Source organism: Spermophilus citellus, assembly GCF_964194105.1.
Source record: "Spermophilus citellus genome assembly, chromosome: 11".
Taxonomy (NCBI): domain Eukaryota; kingdom Metazoa; phylum Chordata; class Mammalia; order Rodentia; family Sciuridae; genus Spermophilus; species Spermophilus citellus.
In genome coordinates, this window is record NC_138192.1 from 102180913 (window position 1) to 102202727 (window position 21815).

At 33.8% G+C, this 21815-nt stretch overlaps 2 protein-coding genes across 32 annotated transcripts in view; both read right to left on the reverse strand.

Annotated features, from left to right (window-relative positions):
* Window positions 1-8109, reverse strand: part of ORC2 (origin recognition complex subunit 2) — a 43575-nt gene extending 35466 nt beyond the window's left edge. Inside the window, exons 1-4 of one of the 4 annotated variants that reach the window (XM_081261648.1) lie at window positions 7855-8109; window positions 5162-5210; window positions 3748-3851; window positions 3150-3293 (exon numbers count right to left, since the gene is read on the reverse strand). In XM_081261648.1, coding sequence (XP_081117774.1) covers window positions 3150-3293; window positions 3748-3844 — 241 coding nt within the window. In that variant the 5' untranslated portion in view covers window positions 3845-3851; window positions 5162-5210; window positions 7855-8109. The remainder of the gene's footprint in view (window positions 1-3149; window positions 3294-3747; window positions 3852-5161; window positions 5211-7854) is intronic. The other 3 variants (XM_081261649.1, XM_081261650.1, XM_081261651.1) reach the window with 3 other exon arrangements.
* Window positions 8110-15315: 7206 nt separating this feature from the next.
* HYCC2 (hyccin PI4KA lipid kinase complex subunit 2) overlaps window positions 15316-21815 on the reverse strand; it is a 72335-nt gene continuing 65835 nt past the window's right edge. For all 28 annotated transcript variants that reach the window (XM_081262487.1, XM_081262478.1, XM_081262495.1 and 25 more), the window contains one exon: window positions 15316-18794. In XM_081262487.1, coding sequence (XP_081118613.1) covers window positions 18196-18794 — 599 coding nt within the window. In that variant the 3' untranslated portion in view covers window positions 15316-18195. The remainder of the gene's footprint in view (window positions 18795-21815) is intronic.

Genomic DNA, 21815 nt, shown 5'->3' on the forward strand with positions numbered 1-21815 from the left:
TTAGGTCTGCTGAAATTTGTTTTACTACAATCAAGAGAACCAAAAAGTACAATCTTATCCAGGAAACAGAAAAATATCTAATCTGAGGAGGCCTTTAAACAGGAATATATCAAACAATAACTCTTTTCATAGAACTCTATTATTGTAGGTTCTCTCAAATGAAGTAATAAAATATCATAATAAACTACAATTCACTGAAAGTATTAAAAGACAATAAAGGACTCTAGCAACAGAGTTTGAGATTATGATACGTGACAGGTAACTGATCTGAAGTGTTATTTTATATAAACCAAAAAACAACACAGAACCTATGATAAGAGTATTTGTCTGTACAACTGGCCAGTACTCTTTAGGTTAAAGAAAGCTAAGAGAACCCACACTAAGATTCTCATAGCTTTCAGTGCATCTCCAATACAAACTCCTGTGACAGTTACTTGAACAGTAGAAAGTAGAATTGAAGGTACTTCATTGTTTTGTCTCCTCCATGCCACATAGGATTCATTATTTAAGAAAAAAAAATTTTTTTGAACAATAAGCATCTTCATTCCTCCCCACAAAAAACCAAAACGGGCTAAAACCATATCTTTAGGAAAACATACTATGATTAATGAGTGTAACTTATATAAACTTCAGGAGAATGAATACGTGGCAATATATGTCAGAACAAAAAATGTTCATGCCCAATGGGTATGTGGAGCAAAATCCTTGCTAGCAAGTTCACTAAGGAAATAATAATAATGAATGTACCTAAAGATTCAGTATAGCAATGTAGTAAAAAATTCAAAATAACCACATAACCAACAAAAGGTGACCGTTAAATTATTTCATATCCATATAGTAGATCAGATTCTGCAATCAATAAAAAAGTGTAAAAAAGAATGTCTAATGACAGAATCATGTATCTATGATACACTACTAATTGTAAAAAGCATGTTAGGTTACAAACTATTTTATTAAAAAAAATCCAAGTCTATGTGTGCCCAAGGATGTATAGACAGAAAATACACATCAAAATGTTAACAAGTTCCATGTTCTCTAAAGAACCCATTCTCAACAGGGACAATGACACTTCCTCTCCCAATAGGGTTAAAATTAGTTTTTACTGAGGGAGGAGTAGAGGGAAAAAAATCTTTTGTTATTAAAGTGGTCTGTGGCCCTCCAAAGAGTCACAGTATATAAACAGATAAATAGCGTATAAGTTGTTTTTAAGTTCCATGAATCGAAATGATTAGGAGAAAAATAAAATATGAGGGATGACAAAAATTAAGGCAAGCCTTCTCAACAAGTATACAGCAATAAAAGATATTGTTTACGTATATGCAGGGTATTAATCCTCTCAGCCTTTTGAGGATGCCAGTCAGGGCTGGCAGTGAAGGGTAGATTAGGGCCCAGAGGCAACTTCTGGTCTGGAACATCCTCATCCATTTACTCTAGTATGCCTCTAAATACCACTTTTTGATGCTGTTATTTATTTTTATTTTTGGTACCAGGAATTGAACCTAAGGATGCTTAACCACTGAGCCACCACCCCAGCACTTTAAATTTTTTATTTAGAGATAGGGTTGTACTAAATTGCTGACGCTGGCTTCGAACCTGCAATCCTCCTGCCTCAGCCTCCCAAGCTGCTGGTATTATAGCTGTGTGTGCACTACTGCACCCTGCCTGATGCCGTTATTATGTGGAGAAAGTTGAAAGAGTTGTTTCTTCAACTACCATTATAATAAGAAATGATTTTTAAGAATTCAGAGGGTTGGGGCTGGGGTTGTGGCTGAGCAGTAGAGTGCTCACCTAGCATGTGTGAGGCCCTGGATTCAATACTTAGCACCACATAAAAATAAATAAAGGTATTGTGTCCAACTACAACTAAAAAAAAAAAAAAAAAAAAAAGAATTCAAAGGGATGGGGGTGCAGCAGTTCAGGAATCAAGCATGTGCTTAGTATGTGTGAGGTGCTGGACTTAATCCCCAACACCAAAAACAAACAAACAATAAAAACAAGTTTCTCTTTTGGAATACTGTTTTCAATCTTCTTATTTTAGCATAATAAGTAATTGAGAATCCAAAGTTCTCATCAGAATATGCCCCCCACAAAATACTGATTTTCAAATTAGGGACAAATAGGAGATTCTACCCTACCCACTAAGCCTAATGAAGGGCAGTGGCTCTTTGAGTTGAACTAAATCCACTCTTAAGAATATAGAATGGGGGAACTAAAACACAAACAGTCATTTAACACTGGAAACTAAACAGGAGCACAACAGACTTAAGTGAGAGAAAGGTAAAAGGTAGTCCTGATGGCATTTATGTGAAATAGTGAAAAATACATGCATGAGGGAAGTAGTTGGCAGAGATAGAAGCATAGAGATGACCCAAGGGAAAATAGGAGACCTATGAGAGCAAAGTTCCTCCATTTTTAATATCGTCAAGCTAATGCATCATGACCAATGACACTGATTTCTTTCCTTATGTTTATTTTTTTTTAATTTAATTTTTTTGTAGTTGTAGATGAACAGCATGCCTTTGTTTGTTTATATGTGGTGCTACGGATCAAACCCAGTGCCACACACATGATAAGCAAGTGCTCTGCCACTGAGCTACAGCCCCAGCCCCCTTATGTTTATTTTTTAAGTCAGCTTGTGTGGATTAGTGTTCCTTGTGCCCAGAAGAACCCTAACTAAATTATAATATAAGTCTAATTTAAGTATGATCTGTCAGGAATTTAATTTAGGTGTTAAAAGAACCACAATATAAACATGTCCAAGTTGGAATAACACTAGTTCTTAGAATGTTCTTTCTGATTATTTCTGTAAAGGAAATCAAGGTAACAACAAAGTGACTTGCTTTATAAAATACTTTTAATAAGTTAAAAATGCATGGGCTGGGGTCACAAAATAAATATCTTAAGAATAACTTTAGAATGGTTGGTCTATGAATTGCTTTTTTCTAAAAATAAATATAAGGCTGGTTATTTAAAAAAAATGGAACTGCAGAGAAAAAACTCTTAAGGATATACTTTTCAAGAGATATAATTGTAAACCACTGTTTAACTTGCTAGATTACTTCTGTGTATCCTGCAAAGCAATTTCTGTTGCGAGCAAAAATATGAGTGTGTATCTCCCCAAACAAATGCCTCTCCCCTTAAGCAAATACCTTGAACATTTCTTCCCAAAACTTCCACATAGTTCTGATCCTTTAAGACTTCTTCATCATTTTCCTCCAACTCATATTCTGGCTTCTTTATTATTTTTGGGGGGTTGACTAAAAGCTGAGCTCTCTCCTTCTTTAATTTAGTACCTATATAAATATACAAAGAATTTGAACATGACAGGAATAAATTCTTTCTAAATATTACATTTAAATAAGTAAATAAACTGTACTACTCAAATAATCATTACTTAAAAGCTGGGGGAAAAAATGTCATTCTTCCAGAATTTATAAAACTGAATTGAAAAAAAAAAAAAAAAAAAAAAAACCTTGAAAGTGTTTGAGGGATCAAAATAACCTCATCTTTTAAATTACAAAGGGTAGTTATTATTTACTACCACTGAGCATCTCATTTTAGACATGGCCTTATTTATTTATTTATTTATTTAAAATTTCGATTGGAAGTCTGAAAGAAAGAAACTAAAAATCAAAACAATTTTTAATTAGTCTTACTAGATTAAATACTTCATGTTATAAAATGTTAAAGTAGTTTTAAAATAAAATAATCCATAAGCATCTCTTCAACTGTATAATAATTCTGTACCTCCTTCCCTATCAAGAATGTGATTAAGAACATCATCATCTCCCACAAATTGAACCTCGAGCATCTTGTCTTCCTTTAATTCCAGTTTATTCATCATGGCCAACCTAAACAAAAGCAATAAATCAATATGACCAAAAATTCATGCCATCTGCCATATAAATTATACATTCATAGCCAGGCATTATATTACCTATAATCCCAGTGTCAGGAGGAATACAAGTTCAAGGCCAGTCTCAGCAACTAAGGAAGGCCCTAAGCAACTTAGCGAGACCCTATTTCAAAATACATTTTTTAAAAAGGGGAACATAGTTCAGTGGTAAAGCACCCCTGGGTTCAATGTCAATTAAAAAAAAATTCATGTAATGAACACATGTATAACATTTTTAAACTCTTCTAAAGTAAGGAGTCAGCCCTGCCACCCCTATAATCCCACCTCTTTAAGAGGTCAAGGCAGGAGGATCACTTGATACAATGAGTTCCAGACCAGCCTAGACAACACAGCAAGACCTCTTCTCAAAAGTAGAAAAAAGACAAGATATTTTATGCATTATTTTATATCATTATGTTTGTGATTGTAGGTAACTGAATTCTTTATCTGAAAAATAGGGGAAGAGGAGGAAAGATGTCTGTAATTTGAGAAGAACCAAAAATCTAACAAGGGTAACTAATATATAACCAATATATATATAACTAACAAGGGTAACTAATATATAACAAGGGTAACTAATATATAATTATATAATATATAAGGAAAATATTCTGCTTGTAAAGAAAAGACCTAACCTATCTATATAACAATCATATTAACAGAAACGAGGCAATTAACACACAAGATTTTAGAAAAAAGAGTGGATTTTACTATCTGTTCATTAGAAAGGTGGAGTCCACTGGGGGAAATCTGATACTTCATTGGTACACCAACCCTTAGTCAAAGAATCTTCAAGTACCTCCCTTTACCATCCCCCCAACCCTGCCCCCGGTATTGGGGATCACACCCAGGGCCTCATACATGCTAGGTAAGTGCTCTACCACTGAGCCTCAGCCCATCCCTCTCTTTACTTTTACTACATGCTATCCAAGCAGGTTATGATCCCAACTATGGTTCTCTAGGCATCTTGCAAACTAAACAGTAAATATGAACCTCTTTAGCAACTTAAAGTCAGTATTCACTGAACAAACTTCAGTGTGGCAAGCAAAAGCTTTATCAGCTCTGGCTATTCTGACAAAATTTAGTTTCAAAACTTGAATATTTTTCCTTTCCACTTTCTTAAAAATCCTATTTTTCCTTTTCTTCTGAAAAAGTAACTACCGACTCTCTTTCATGACCTAGTTAGTTGCATGCAGACAGCTAAATGTTCCTAAGCTTACTTTTGGCAAGTGTCACACTTAAATGTCTTATGTCAGTGTCATTTACCTTTTAAGCTACTACATGTTCTGCAGCTGAAAAATGCAGACAGAGTCACCTGTAATTAGAAAAAGAACTCACTCAGGGTCAGGTAACAAGAAAACAAAAGCAATGGGGCAAAACACAGAAATCCTTGAGTTATAAGAAAAACAAGTAAATAGAAAATGTTCTTCAAAGTTCTTTTGATGGCAGATAAATGTCAAAATGACTATTACTATTTTAGCTAAAGAGCTGTAGAGACTTGAGTGCATTTGGGTTGGAAAGGTGAGGAAAAAAAATTTAAGCATTTATTCTTTCTAGACATAATTCTGCATGCTTTACATGCATTCTCATTTTATCTTCATAACTCTATGGAGTTATAGTAAAGATCATAAATATTTCATCCATAATTCATATAATAACCACTTCTAGTAAAATATATCCTCCTGAACAATTTTTTCTAGTAATGATACTGCTTCCTATTCTGGGGAATATGGGGGAATTAGAGAAAAAAGCTTAATGCATTTACATGATATTTGTGTAAGATAAACAGGTTTTTTTGTTTTTTTGAGGAGTTGTATGTCAGGTATTGTATTAGGCACTTTTACATACACCAGTTCATTAAATCTGCATTCTTTCAGGTATAGATTGTATGTGTATAATTTCACCATTCATAGATAAGTAAACTGAGGTATTAAATTTTCAACCAAATTCACACAGTACAAAAATATTTCAGGGATGAAACTCATCTCTAACCAATTCCTAAATTCCTGATTATCCTATTATACCATATACTTCTACTGCCATTGAATGAAAATCTGTTACCCTTATTCCTTATTCCTTGATCTCCAGAAACTATCCATAATACATCTAATCATTTTACCACTTTAGTGCTTCTAATATGCAAAAACTTCTATTGTTTTTCTGAGTTTCCAGATCATCAGGTTAAACAACAGTAGTTCTACCACTCAGTCCTCCAAAGCATAATCTACATTTTTAATTCAAACTACAGTGTTCTACAAAGGATTTTATCAGTGACAATGAGCGAATACAATAAAGCAAATGAGTCTGATTAGGGAAAATACAAAAACAAAAGCAAAAATAAAATCATGCAAAGAACTTTTAGCTCTGCCTTTTGTGGCAATCCAAGAAAAAAATAAACAGTAAGGTCTGTTACATAATTCTTTATTAGCAAAAACTTAGTAGTTCTTTAGTGGGAGTGGGTTTTCTTTCTTTCTTTCTTTTTTTTAAGACAAAGGTTTATTTAGCAAAGGTACATTCAAGGGAGAACATGGGCTATCTCAAAAGTACAAAGCTTTGGAGGTAAAGGAAGGAATACACATTTAAGGAAGAAGGTAGGCCATCTCCAAAGAGAGAAAGGGGGGGGGGGAGGTGAATTAAAAAAAAATAAATAAATATATATATATATATATAAACAAATATGCTAAGCAATTTAGTAATGCCCTAGGCAATTTTCCTATGGTATGTAAATAAAAAATTACTCAACAGAGAAAGCCTCAGTATTGTTCACAGCCAAATGCATTTATAATTGCCTAATCTAGATTTAAGCCATTTTATGTAGTACAAAGTCACCACAACTGAAATTTCTAGAGCTCTTTCTAACAGTTCCTGAAAAAACCACTACCCAATAATCACACAATAAAATGTAAATATGCTTGGAGGTCATCTAGGACCCTTCAAGGCACTGCTTGGTATGTTTATAGGTCAATTATACAGTAGCACAAGTGGTAACAGCAATATACTCTCCTATGGGAGCAAATAAAGGACTTGTTACAATTTTTTAAAAATGTAATCCTTTTACAGAAAATGTGGTTTAGATTAGCAATTAAGCAACAATTAATAAATTAATATCCAATAAATTCGGGTTCTAATCTCACCTCCACACTATGGCTCTATCATGAGATCACATGCCTAGTAAAGTGTTCATTAAACTTTCCCTATTATCAGTAGTTTTATTTTATTTTTTCTTTTTTATTGGTATCAGTATTTTTATTTTAAGCTTCAACTTAAGCATGCAGGTCTTTTGCACGTCTCTATATTTCATTCCACAGAAAAAGTGATCAATAAGTGACGAATGATACGCATTCGGTGTTCAGAACCACTGCACAATATAATAGAGTAAAGGTAATATTTTTTTCCAGATTGCAATTTAACTAGGGGAAGGTATAATGGTTCTATTATTATTTCAACAGTAAAATGAAAAATAATGTTTCAACATAATTTTAATTTAAAAAGCTCTACCAAAATATCCTAGTTTATCAACATTTTACAACCCAGCACTGTCACAAGGTGACTGTTCAATTAGTATTTGGTTATGCAAGCAGGGATAACATCGAAAGCTCTCTACAGTGGTAGTTTGGGAACACGATATATTCCTTCTCGAACTGGCTTATCTCACGGGGCACTTTACTACTTTCGTTACAGATCTTTACAGTTTTCTTTCCAACCAGAGGGCTCCGTGAAACGGGAGAAGACTAATAGTCTTCCCAGTGCGAACCTCTCACCCCAGTGGGCCTGAACCTCCCGCCACTGACCAGTTGGCTGCGCTCCATCAGCCCCTGGTTCTAAAGCCCTAGGACGGTAAAGAGGGAGGTGCAACGATCCATCTCCGAGTGCTGAGGGGAATCCCCGGAGACCAGCTACTGCCACCCAGGACGCGGACGCCTCAGCTTGGCCGCGGGACTGGAAGCACCTGAACTTACCTCACAAGCTCCAAGCTAAGCAGAAAAGAGAGGCAGGCTACTCCGAAGCCCAAAGCCCCGCTTGGTCTCAAATAGGAGCGGCTCCTGCCGCTTCACGACTGATGCACAGAATTCTGTTGAATCGTTGCCGCAGAAAAGGAGACTACCCACTGCACAAGAAGCCAACTTCTCTCAAACCGCGCGGGAGCAGGTAAATGCAAAGACCCCCAGAGGCCGTCTGGGGGATGGGAGACCTGCGCGCTGCACACCGAATCTCCCGCCCTGCTTAGGGGGCGGTGCCCTGCCAGACCAATAGGAAGCGGAGTTCTCCAAGAACGACGGGTATGTTAACCAGTCGGCGCCTACCAGTAGGCCTTGCCCATCAGGAAATCTGAGGAAAAACGAATCCCTAAGCACAATGTTCCGGGGCTTTCCTTTCATCTTTCCGTTTCCGGGGAAAGAAGGAAGTGTCCGTTGGGTCTGAGGAAGTTTGTGGAGGCAACCGGCTGCACGGTTCCTGTGTGTCTTGTGGCAGTCTTAGTGATTTATCTAGCTATCTTTTTTTTAAGGAAAAGGATAAAGAAATGGATTCTCTCTCTCTCTCTTTTTTTAAACTTTTTCTCATTTGGCCTAAAAGGTAGGATCTCGTTCATATCAAGGGCTTGCGGTAGGTAAAAAGTAGGGCCTGAGTACTGGAAAGGGAGATGGGCTCAGACAGTTAATATGACGGTAAGGCGCGGAAAATAGAATGAACTAACAAAAAGAAAATGAGGGAGAAAGGGAACGAACCTGGCTAGGATACATACAATATTACTAACAGAACTGTGTCATTTGAACTCATTCATTATTCAAAACAACATTAGAGTTCCCTGCGTACCCAGAAGACGAACGCGATTTCTCCCTTCACACTAGCTACTACACGAGGAGATGATGAAGGGATAATACTGAGAAACATGCTACAATATGGGAAGTGCAGTGTTTATTGGAACACTTAGCAGGAGTCAGGAACAAATTCTTTGAAGAAAGAGATGCTTAAGCTACAACCTGATGGCTAAATAAAGGAAAGGTAACATTTTCCATGTAGAAGGTCCAAATCAACATAGCAAGTGTGTAAAGTGGTTAAGAGTTGGGTCTGTTATTATGGAGGGCTAGTCGGTCCCTGTGGCACTGGTCAGATTTGTATTGAAATGTCATTATATATAGGGAAGTTAAGAAGGCTAAGGAAGAGATGGAGTCACACTATTTGGCAGCTATGTAGGGAATTCAGTTGAGAAAAGTGATGGTAGCCTTGCCATCTCAATATTCCATTTTGGTTAGCTGGAGGGAACAACCAAAAAAAAGAAAGAAAGAAAGAGCTGGACGTGTAACTCAGTAAATGTTCAAGGCTCTGGGTTCAATCCCTAGCACTACGGAAAAGAATGAGATAATTTTCTGTGCATTAGAAATATAGTATTTGGTGCCTGTCGTGGTGGCCACACACCTGTAATCCCAGCAACTTGGGTAGGCTCAGGCATGAAGATCAAAAGTTTGAGGACAGCCTGTACAACTTAGTAAGACCATGTCTCAAAATAAATAAAGGCTAGGGATGTAGTTCAGTGGTAAAAGTACCCCTAAGTCCCCAATCAATAAGCAGCCTGTTCCTGGCAAACTGGAGGATTGGCTTAGTTTCTAGATCTTGTCATACTTAGTGGAGGAATTAGAATTCACAAGGTGAACCTGAGAGGATCTAGACTGTACCACCAGTACAACTGAGAGTTAGGAATAAAAAATCATCCTAAAACAGTTGTGTTGGGGAGGGAGTTATGTGGAAAACTAGGAGCTTTAATTTGGCTCCCCATATACTAGCAATTAGTCATATATGAAATGACCTACCATTTAGTGCACACTTGATAAGGGCTCAGTAGGTCATTACTTGTATCTAGGAATAGAAGAATGTGGCCTCAGAACCTACTTTCTCTCTAAGTATGTCCTATACCAGAAATAGTGAAACATTGAGCCTCCATACAGCACATGAAAGATGACTTCATCAAGTAAATAGTGAAAGATTAGGCATAGTGAGCCTTAAAAATAGGTAATTAAGAGGTAACTAGAAAATAATTCTCAATAGAGCTCTAGTGTGTATAAAAGCCACTATTTAAAAACAGTTGTGTCAGTAGACTTCTTAAAATTCTGATTTACTTTGAGGAAATGAAGAATAGTACTTATCTGACACTATTGTATTAATACTGTATTTTCCTTAAATTGTTTAAAATGGTTCCTGGCACTCAGTAATTTGGTGTTTAATATGAAAAATCTTTGGACCGTAAAATATGTTGATCTACCTGGATGAGAGCTGGATGTGTGTGGAGGAATAGTGCCTCCACTGTCTTATTAATGTCATGATTGTACTACAGTACCTTAAAGGAAAATGATGTTTACCATCATATTTTTTGTGAATATTCTAGAATTTTGAAAGAGCAAGTATAACAACATTTCTAATAAAAAGGACACATTGAAACTGCCAACTGGTGAATCTCATTCTAACAAATGCAGATCCAGTCAAATTCACTTTCAGGTCTCAAAGTTTTTTCTTTTGGAAGTGCTAGCTTTTGTATTGATAATAATAATACCACCAATGTGTTTTTGTGAAGCTTTGGTCCATAGCAAGGAATAAGAGTCATCAGGAAAAAAAGGCTGAGAGATTTTTCTAGAAAGTCCATATAAAGAAAGGGAAAGGAAAAGTGTGCATGGGCCTCAACCCTTGATTAAATTCATGTTGCAGAAGATGACTAAATAACTTACACACCAGAGTCTATGTAAAAGGGTACTGTTAATAATGTTGGCTCTTCTTTATAAGGACCCACGTAAGAAAATTTTCTAATAAATATTTTCAGTACTAGATATAGTTGTGCTTCCACTGAAAAGCTGATTTGTTTAATCTTAAGGAAGAATCATGTAATTAATTTTACTTCTTTCTTTACATTTGGCTGCTTTAAATTAGTACAATGCTAAACTCGTATCCCTATAAATAACATACAGAAACATATGGCACATATTTTATGTATTACTTTTAATTCCTGCCTTTGTAAGTTGTTTCTTATTGTGTCATATTTTAATAAGTTTTATATATTGCCTTACTTTATTTAGTAGGGTATAATATAAAGGTTCAGATTTACATGAATAAAATTTCATGCTTTGAGAAAATATAATAGAAGAACTTTTGTAAATGAAAGGACTATTTAGGTAAGAAAATCAACCCCAGGAAATCCAATTAAAAGCCAAATAAAGCTATATTTTTATCCTGTACAAAAGAAAATTTACATTCTTAATGTAAGTAGATACACCTAGGGGCAAATTACACATCTCTCAAGAAACACAATATTTAACATCTTAGATTATGTTTCTGCATTGCAGACTGATAGTGGATTTTATACATCTTTATTTACAATAACTTAAAATATTTTTCATCTCTGGCAGATATTTACAAGGTCAACAGTGACTACATTTCACATTTCAACAATCAACAGCATTAATCAGTTCAGTAAGACAGGATAATGGCTTACATGCACCAGTAAATATGATCTTAAATGTGCAGTTTTTTTCCTTTAGTTCTGAAAGAAAAATGATTTTTTTTTACTAGTCTTGGATTGAAAGGGCATCACTTAACAGAAATTAATTTTTACATGCCTATCCTATTTAAACTTTCACCAGCACTCATTCTCTGAATACTTGGGAAATTTATTCCAAGCTATCGGTTGAGGCTGGGTAAAACAACAAAACAGGAGCTGATCTATAACATCCCATATCCTTTTATGAAACAAACATTTTGTGGATATTTCTTTTTACTTGTCCATTGCTACAGAGATCAGATTATATAAAACCATACTAGTAAAAATCTTTCAGAAACTGCAGGTCAGAAAAGCCAAATTATCTTGAGAAAAACAGTGGGAAAATAATCTTCACCATAAAAACTGTTTCATTTAGCCAGTTAAAATGAATATAAAGCCAGTGTAATTATTAGTGTAATAATAAAAAAGATTCAATGTAAAATAGTAGATGAACTTATTACAAATATTTTCAAACACCACATGAAACATAATCTGTCAATTCAGATTATGAGATTATTGAGTGATTTCAGATAAAACTTAAAAAAACACCAATCATTATAAGAAAGCCAATTTTTTCTTTCCAAGATAGCTGATCAATACATTCCTTACTTTGATATATGAAAAGATAATACACATAGAACCTGTTTGGAACATCAGTTAATTTACAATTATATTTCATGATTTCAAAAATCATTTAACAACTTAAACCTTTAGTTTTTTTATCTATACATTTAAAAAATTAGTATTTTAGCTTTTCTTAAACCAGTGTTTTTATACAAAGAAAAAAATTGATCATGTACGTAAATTTTGTAAACAAACCATACCAGTTTAACCAATATCCTACTTATTAGAAATAACTACCACTGAACAAAGAAAGAGGTGCATTTCCACAATTTCCTCCACATTTTAAAAACTATAATATCACACAATGTACCAATTTTAATAATGTCCCCTTTTGTTCAATACTGATAAGCCGAATCCTTCGTTTTATTTAAGGAAATGTGAAAATGTGCCATGAGGAATAATATTTGGAGTGTGCCTTAAAATAGTACTTTGCCAGAATATTGAAATCTTACTGGTATAAGAAAACCTCAATTGGAATCTTATAACTATTGTATACTTGTTTTCCAGGTCAAATAATCTTTTAATATTTTCCCCAGGGTATGCAATCCTATGTATAGGTCAGATGGGCTTTATTCCTTAAGAGGTGCTTTAAAAATTACATTTGGTCAATAACATTTTCTTTGGTAAATCCATAATGAATATGTAAAAAATTTTCTCTGATAATTAACACTGAGCTCTTCACACTCAAATACAACAAACCAGATTGATATCAGTTCAGTAGCTGGGGATGGATGGATTGTCCAATTAAATTAATTTATCTTTGAAAATAAAAGGATCTCTTTATTAAACCTACCTGCAAATACAGTTTTTAAAAAGGACTCATACTTAACCTGTACCTAATTCTACTTTTTGGTAAAACCTATATTAAATATAATAGCATAATAGCAGACATATAAGTATGCCTTAATTTGTAAACATCATGAACACATTTTCTCAAAATCTAGAAGCAAAACAACCTACATATTTCTGAACTATGCTGCCAGTTATTTCATATCATTCCTAGCTTTCTGCTAATTTCTATTCTGAATTGTTTGCCCTTGTGTATGTTTCTCATGGGACTGATGCCTAAGATTACAAAAATACTGAAAAAATGACCAAAATTTTGTTGTATGGTCAGGGGTGCTTATATGGGCAGGGAGGTTAGAAAGTATCTCCTGTAATGAACAGTATTTTCCTATAAATGTTCAGTGCCAGTTTGATATACCCATTAGATACACACAATGCAATTAATACTAAAATTTGTATTATGTTGTCAGTTCTGACCACCTTAGCATGGAAAATTGTACCAATCTGGAGATTCATTATGATTTTATTAGCACTATGAGTTTTATACTGCATTCTATCTCCTTATAATCTGACAAATATTCTAATTTCAAAGAGTCTAACAGTATTTAGTTGGTTTTCAAACAACTTATTTCTAAAAAGCACTTTTAAAAAATTAAAGTAGTACAAATAAGTGTCTCAACCAACTTGGTGGTGAAACAGAAAGCTAAAAAGTCTCATGTTCAGACTGTTTAAGAAAAGTACCCTAAAATTCTTATAGATTTTCTGATCACTGGCATGACCTATTGAACTTTTTAAACTGAAAAACAGACAAGTAACTGAAATACTGATTTTTTTTTCCAGAAAACCAAACTTACTTTGTAATATAATCCATGATCAGAAATGGATAGATCCTCCTTGCCAGTGTTTTTACAATATGCTACCCATAAAGACAGATACTAATATTTTTATTTACAAATGAACATGCAGAAAACTAAATGACACAAATGATTGTCAATAACTAAAGTACACAGAAGTGGACCCATACAAACCTCACAAAGCGAGGTAGGAAAAAACACCCCACTTCATTAAAATATTCACAAAAATAGTGCAAACAAAACAATCTGAAATTATTCTCAGTATTCCAGTGTCTAGAAAATAATTAATTTAAAGCTACTAAGTGGAATTCGAGACTACATGTTGGAAATATTGAGCTTATGTATCTGACTACTGCATTTAAGACATTTTATGTGATATATACACTTAAAATGAGATGTTTACTATTCCATCCTGGAATCATAAGCTTCACACCATAACATTTTTTTCAGTCATATAAGGAAATATTGCTTTCATCTTCTATAAGCACATTAAGGTCCAATCTCTCTTTACCTTAGAAATCAATGAAATCAGATTTATTTAAGCTTTTACAATACTCCATTATGAAATACAATGAACTGGCCACCTTATTTGCTGAAAGCTGGCTGATTCAAAAATTATTTTAAAATAGCTACAACACTGAACAAAACCATTTCACTGAGCTTACTTTGCATTTAAATAAATCCCCACAAATATAAACAACATGGCAGCATATCATCATTATGTGGCAGAAAATGAGTAAGGCGTAAATTAAAGAATAATGTACCTATCCTTATATTTGTAAAAGATACCTATTTTTTAATACTTCCGCATCTACATTTATCACTCTACATTTTTTTTCTGGATTTAATACTTTTCTTAATGTGTTGTATTTACCAACTACTAGACCAGAAATGTAAAGAAGCTGCAGAGATGGAAAGTATTTATGTACCATATTTACCATAGTATGGATAAAGAGTGGCAGTGGGGTGTTAATATGCATTTGATGGGAGATGAGGATTGATTCTGGCTCTGCTTCTTAGTTATACCACCTTGTAGTATCACAACCTCTTTGAGTCTCGTTTCCTGAGGATGAATGTGTGTGGGGAGACTAATTATCTCTAGGGTCTCTTCTAGCACAAAAATTCTGATTCTATAATAAATAGGCACAGAAGAGTGGATTTGGTAAGTAAGGGTGGTGGTAGGGGATCAGGATATTAAATTACAACTATTTCCTCCTTAGTTTCTTAAAATATTTTCATATTTAAAAGTCTCTCCTAAGTTAAATTTAACTTTTCGTATACATTTAGTTTGCTTTCTAGTAATATGATCTTAAAATTAATGTCATACAAAAGAATTCCCAAACTCTTCTGGTATTTCTTTATATTCCTTAATTCAACCCAGCACAGATGGCACCAAATAGTTTTATTATAGAAAACAAGTATTTTCTCTCTAAGTGTCTTTTTCATAGATGGGTAAACTTTTTTAAGGAGGTATAAAAAATATAAAATAAAAGACTGTTAAAGGACAAAGTATGAATATTGCTGGCGTGTATTTGTATACCTGAAATAAAAGTATATTAAATACTAATAAATAATGCAAAAGGAATTTAAAAGCCTGAAAATTTGATAGTTAAATTTTTTTCATTGTAACTATATCTTACACAGGAAATCTATTAAGACCCTGAATGGAAAGTCTAAACTAAATGAAATGTTTCTTCATTGGGGCCAAATATCACCTACAAGAAAACAATTGTTACAGGGTCCTGAAACATTAATGGGTATGTGTACATTCAAAATCTATATGTTGGGGCTGGGGATATAGCTCAGTTGATAGAGTGCTTGCCTTACATGCACAAGGCCCTGGGTTCAATCCCCAGCAACACACACACACACACACATATACACGTACAGATAAATAAAATCCTCTAAGATGAAATTTTTTTTCTTGCGATAATGGGGATTGAACCCAGCGGCACTCTACCACTAAGTCCTTTTAATTTTCTGAGACAGGGTCTTGTTAATTTAAGCTTCTAATTCTGGCCTTCAACTTGCCATCCTCTTGCTTTCATCTCCCTAGTTCTGTGATTACAGGCTACTGCACATCGTAGCAAGATGAAAAAATTTCAAATTAATTTTGCAGATATAACAAATGATTTCTTAAAATATTTTCATAATTAAAAGTCTCTCCTAAGTTAAATTTAACTTTTCGCTACACATTTAGTTTGCTTTCTAGTAATATGATCTTAATGGAATTCTTAAAGAGAATTTTTATTATAGCTTTTACTGTAATTTCATTTATTTGGTATTTCTTTTGTGCTTTTAATTCAAATGCTTGATTTAGATGCCAATATGTGCACAACTTGTTGAATTAAAAACAGCCTATATAAACCAGGTATTTTTGCCATAAAATGAGGAAACTCTGGCCATAGCCAAGATCTCATTCCCTGGTGAGTACAATATTCCTTTCCTTACATACCTGAAACTTTGCTTTCTTTATTATGCTATAAAGTTGTATGCCTCATTTATTTTGGCTGTTTAAAATTTTCTTTTCACTTACCTGGCATCTCTTAAATATTTAAAATATATCTTTGTGATATATTTACATACCATACACATATAAATAAACCATCAACTTTTGCCTGGACTTTGGCAATATTCTGGATACTAGTTCAGATTCTAGTTTTTCATTTTCATATGAGTTGAAAAATGTTACAGACCACCAAATTAAAATCCCATGAACATGTTAACATAAAGTCCCTGTTTTTTTTTTTTTTTTTTTTTAATGCTCTTACAACTGAAAACAACAGGGGGATTTTAGGTGTGGGGAAAAAAAAAGGCATTTTCTTAGTTATTATCACAAAATTATTTGTAATTTCAATTGGTAGAGATAAAATTTAAAACCATTAATAAGGAGAATACTTGCTTTCTATAAACTCATTTTTCTTTCACAATAATAAAGTAAATGTACAAAGCACTAATAACTGTATTTTGTGGAAGGATAATTTATAGCAGTTCAAGTCACAATACTGATTTTCAAAAACCAAGTATATTCCCTTCTTTTTCAAACATTAGAGCTCGAGACCCAGACGAGGTTATAATAAATCTTATCAATCAAATCAGAATTTTAAAAAATGCTTTAAAATCAATAATGTACTTCTGTAGCTTTATAGCAGTTACCAAATGCTACTTACATACATTCAACATCTAGCTTACTGGCATGATTTCAAAGTTTTATAAAAATGAGAAACTTTGCAGATTAGAAGATACACAAACTGCATTATACTAAACACAAAGGCAGTGTAGTCCTTATAGGAGAAATCAAGTCAGTACCCCCTGGTAGAAATGTTCTATAAAAATGTGTCACATTGAAGCGTCAGTGTTTTCAGCCAACTATCTGTCCCTGATGTATTTCCTTGGAGTATATGATCTATCAGGACTTTAGGTTTATTAATCCAAAATGTCTGACTGAATTTAGGTACATCTAGAAAGCAGCTGAAAGGGTTTCTCCAAGAGTCTAACATCACAGAAAGTGGATTGAGAAATCCCTCTCTTTACCTGAAGACGTACAGTTCTACTTCAGTCATCATCAGCTCACAAAGAAAAGAAAACACCAATCAAAACCCCCCTCAGACACAATTCCAACAAGCTAAACAAAAACCACCCCTCCCCCAACAAAACCCCAGCACCAAAGTGTCAGTCATTCCTGGGAAATAGAACATGCTCCTTGAATTCTCTGATTTGTTAGCTGTTCAAAATTTAAGGACAGAAATGATCTTAAGTCCTTGTGGGAAGAGGGAAGACATGTTAATAATGACTAGAGAGCCATTGAGAAAGTGCATTATCAATTACACAATCAACTTAGAGCCGCACCCTCCCAAAGGAGGTGGCTACAAATTGATTTAAATGCCTCAGTAACTGAACAACTAAGTCCTTGGGATAAAGAAAATGGGGGAAAAAAAGAGCTACCCTCATTTTAATGAAAAAGTGCAGCAGTCCACCACCTTTCCCTATGCTTCTCAAGAAAATGATTGCACAGACTCAGAGAAGTCCCAAGTCATAGCAGAACCTCTGAGGCACTCCTGGTTAAGAGAGAAAAAAATATGATCCGGTAATCTTCATAGTTTTATAGATTATGTGAACAAACCCGTTTTGTCTCGTTTTTGAACAAAAGCCAAAGAATCATAAGGATCATATACACCACTTCCTCTAGTGTATCCTTAGTCTCACAGTGTTGAAATGGGACCAATCAGCCTATGATGGATTGCACATCACCCAAGGAAAAAGGAAGGCATGGAAAAGGCAAACGTGTTATACTGCTTCACAAACACATTTACAAGGTACAGGTGAAGAGAAGATATAGGAAGGAGGGAAAAGAAAACCTTATTGCTGTTTTCATACAAAATACAGTATGAAGATACCTAAACTAAATCAAATCTGATTACAATGACCAATATTTTCACAATGTGGGATGAGTGTCTTCTTATACAATGAAATGTTCCATTTAAAAGGTAAGCGAAGAGAGGATGTCAAAACTACACCTGGGATATTAGCTGCATATTGAAACTTGGGGATCGAGACTGCTTGGTTAAGGGGGCTCCTGGGCTGAGGAGCTCTTTACCTTCACCAGCTTGACTTAGCCGGTCTTCCTGTAGACTGATAGTTGAATATCGATTAGCATTATTAGCTGCTAGATTAGTAACTCCCTCAGTGCCAACCCCAATGCTGGTACTTGCTTGACTGCCATTTACATAGTCAAATGATTTATTTGAGGAAGCACTGGCTGTCCTGATTAGACTTAAACTATTGGTTTTTGGCACCACCTGGCCAGCAGGCAGGCTCAGGTGTTTCTTCATTGGTGTCAGTTCAATGGAATCTACACTAAGATCAGTTGGTTGTTGAATATACTGCTTGCGAACTACTGAATCTCGAGGGATCTCACTGGATTTGATGGCAGAAGCTGTTTCTTTATCTTTGGCTGAACGCCCAGTTGCTACTTTCCGTAAGCTTCCCCTCTGAGAAGAGGATGGTTTGGTCCCAATTGGCTGGCTGCTGAGGGAAGCCCCTGATGAAAATCCTTCATCTGCATCATTCAGGTTTACAGACTCCTCTCCTCCATTTACACCCTCAGCACCTAAAAAATAAATCAGAAAGACTTAGTAATAGCTAAATTAAGTAGCAGTTGTGAATAACAACACTGACCTTTTTCTTGATTAACATTTGCTATGAGTTCATAATGATCTTACTATCAAAACTTCTAAGTAATTTAGGAGAATAAATCTTAATCTATACAGAATTCTAATATACTATTTATTGTGTTCATTTAGTTTTAATTATTTCAGTTTTTATAAAACTATTCACAAACTTACTTAATATACTATTAATATTTGGGCATATAAAACCAGGCACAATACAATAAATATATACATTTATATTTATAACTCTTTATAATAAGATTTTATATTTATCAAGTTAACTGCTTCTCTATGGCTTAAAGGCTTTTAATATTGAACTAATAGATTTTCTAACTCAAATCTAAGAAACTACATTGCTTCCAATAATTTCACAACCATATTTTGTCTTATGGACAGGACTACTCACTGGTTTCCATACTTTCTTGAACAATTAATATGAAGAAAACATTATCAGGGAACAGTGGTAAAAAACTAGCAGGGATATTTAAGAATGATTTTCATTTCCTACATTATATATGTTAATATTTTAGATTCCAGCATTGAGATGTATTACTTTTTTAAAAAGCATTTTAATCTTTTATTTGTACTTGGACACAACATCTTTATTTCACTTATTTACTTTTATAATCACAAAATATTATAATGCCCCATTACATTTCACACATAAACTGTAGTTAACATAAAAATCTGTATCTTGAGTTTTTGTGGAAAGAGAAGTATATATAATACATTGATCATGCTATTCCAGAAAGCCCAATTCTCTATTGATTGTATTTACTTTCTAAGAGACTATATGACCATACTTTTTCTTCTTTCAAAAACATATTTTTCCCAGACTGCAAATAAGTTTAATCAAATCTACAAAATAGATACCAACATTATAGTTAGAGTAAAATGTTAGGAAATAATCTACACAAATATTACTTTGAGATACAAGTTACCTAAGTGAAAGATATATAAAATATTAAAAACACAATCTTTTACTTAACATAGTACCTGGAAAAATAAAAATACATTCTTGGCTATATTTTCTCATGGATTTGTTATTTCCTTCCTTCTAAAGAATGAAATAAGCTATCCTTAAAGCAAAAGGCACCTTGTTATATATATATACATATATATATCCAGCAATTTAATGTTTAATCATGCAAAGCTATGTGAAAATGCATTTACTAAGAAAAGTAGCAGCTGACACCATGTCTCTCAACCTCTTCAAGAGAGCTGTATATAAATGTCCCATGAAAATTGAAACTTTAATTTATATATCGTTTTAGTAATTTACTTAAAATTAGTATAAAGAACTCTAAAATGCCCAAGAAGAAATAGTTACTAATTTAAAAGTAGTATTGGTAATATAAAACAAGGAACGAACAGAAATATATCATTGGATTTATCTATTAATTAGGAAGGAGACTGAGAGATTTAGTGCTAGCTTTGAATCTTGCTACATGCAGATCTTATGCCAAAGCAATATGGCCATAAAAAAGATGATGGTAACATGAAGGCCACCATGCAAGAGAACCTACTGGTATTTTATGTACTAAGAAATGGTTCATTATAATGGAACAATGACTATACTTTAATTATAGGAATCATCTTCAGTTTAATAGGTAGGCGATAGGTTCATATTCTCCCTGAATTTCAACAATCACAGTTTTAACTATAAAACTATTTAAAACCATCATACTTTAAAACATTTTTAAAAGATCAATTATCTACATTAATTCAAAAGCTCTGGCATACTACAGAATTATCAAAACTTCTCATAGGTTTTAGTAATTTCCTTCCTTCTGTTTAAAAAACCTTAAGAAAGAAAACAGGCAATTCTCAAAACATTTTTCTTTTAGTTTTCTCTCTAGGTAATTATAATACTACTCATGATCCAAAGAACAATCTGTAAAAAAAAAAAAAAAAAAAAAAAATTGCCTTTCCTATTCTACTAATATTGATTTAAAACTATAATTAAGCTAGACTAAAGGGTAAGATAATTGTTTAGAAATTTCAAACATACTCAACTTATTCCCTGCTCTATGTGGTGGCTCACAGCTGTAATCCCATCAACCCAGGAGGCTGAGGCAGGAGGATCTAGCCTCAGCAACTTAGCAAGAATCTAAGCAACATTATGACACCCTGTCTCAAAATAAATAAAAAAGGCTGGGGATGTAGCTCAGTGTAAAGTGCCCCTGGGTTCAATCCCCAGTAAAAAGAAACAAATTTATTCCCCTTTCCTTATGGTTTTATATCACCAATCCCTCACTAAAGCTAACATTTTACCAGTAATTAGAAATATGAAAATAAGGTATTTAAATATTTAATAGGATTCAATAGGATATTAAAGAGAAATTAACTGTTTTGATTCCTTTTTCAAAATGTATGACTTCTAATGAATTGGAAGCAATTTCAGACTAACATTTCCTATAATTTTATCAATACTAATTAACCTTGCTACATTTAACACATACTTTCAATAGTCCTAACAATGGTAGAAGATACTTCTTAAGTAGCTCATTTAATCATCAAGAATATAAAGAAATAAGATGTTGTTCAATTTAGGCCAACTCTGGGTTCCATACTCTCACTAAAATTGATTGCTAGGGAAAGTATAAAAAGGGAAGGCTGCATCTTCCATAGCCATATAAAGAAGAATCTGAAACGGTACCAACTTCTCTGGGTTCCTAGATCATGCACATGCAATACTGTAAAATGAAGGTTGACTGTCCTGGGCACATGGGCAAGGGCACAGAGTATAGGTTTAAATTCTTACTGAGCATGCTCAAATTTCTAATGCACCAAAAAGAGAAAGACTTCCTTAAGGTGGAAGTTAATTGCTTTATGTATGTTTTGCTTTAAGCAAAAATATGTACCTCTTTTAAAACTACATGGTTTATTATGCAAATCAGTATAAAGGTTTCACAGTGGCAACACATTGGGTAATGAAAAAGCTATTTACCTACAGTTCC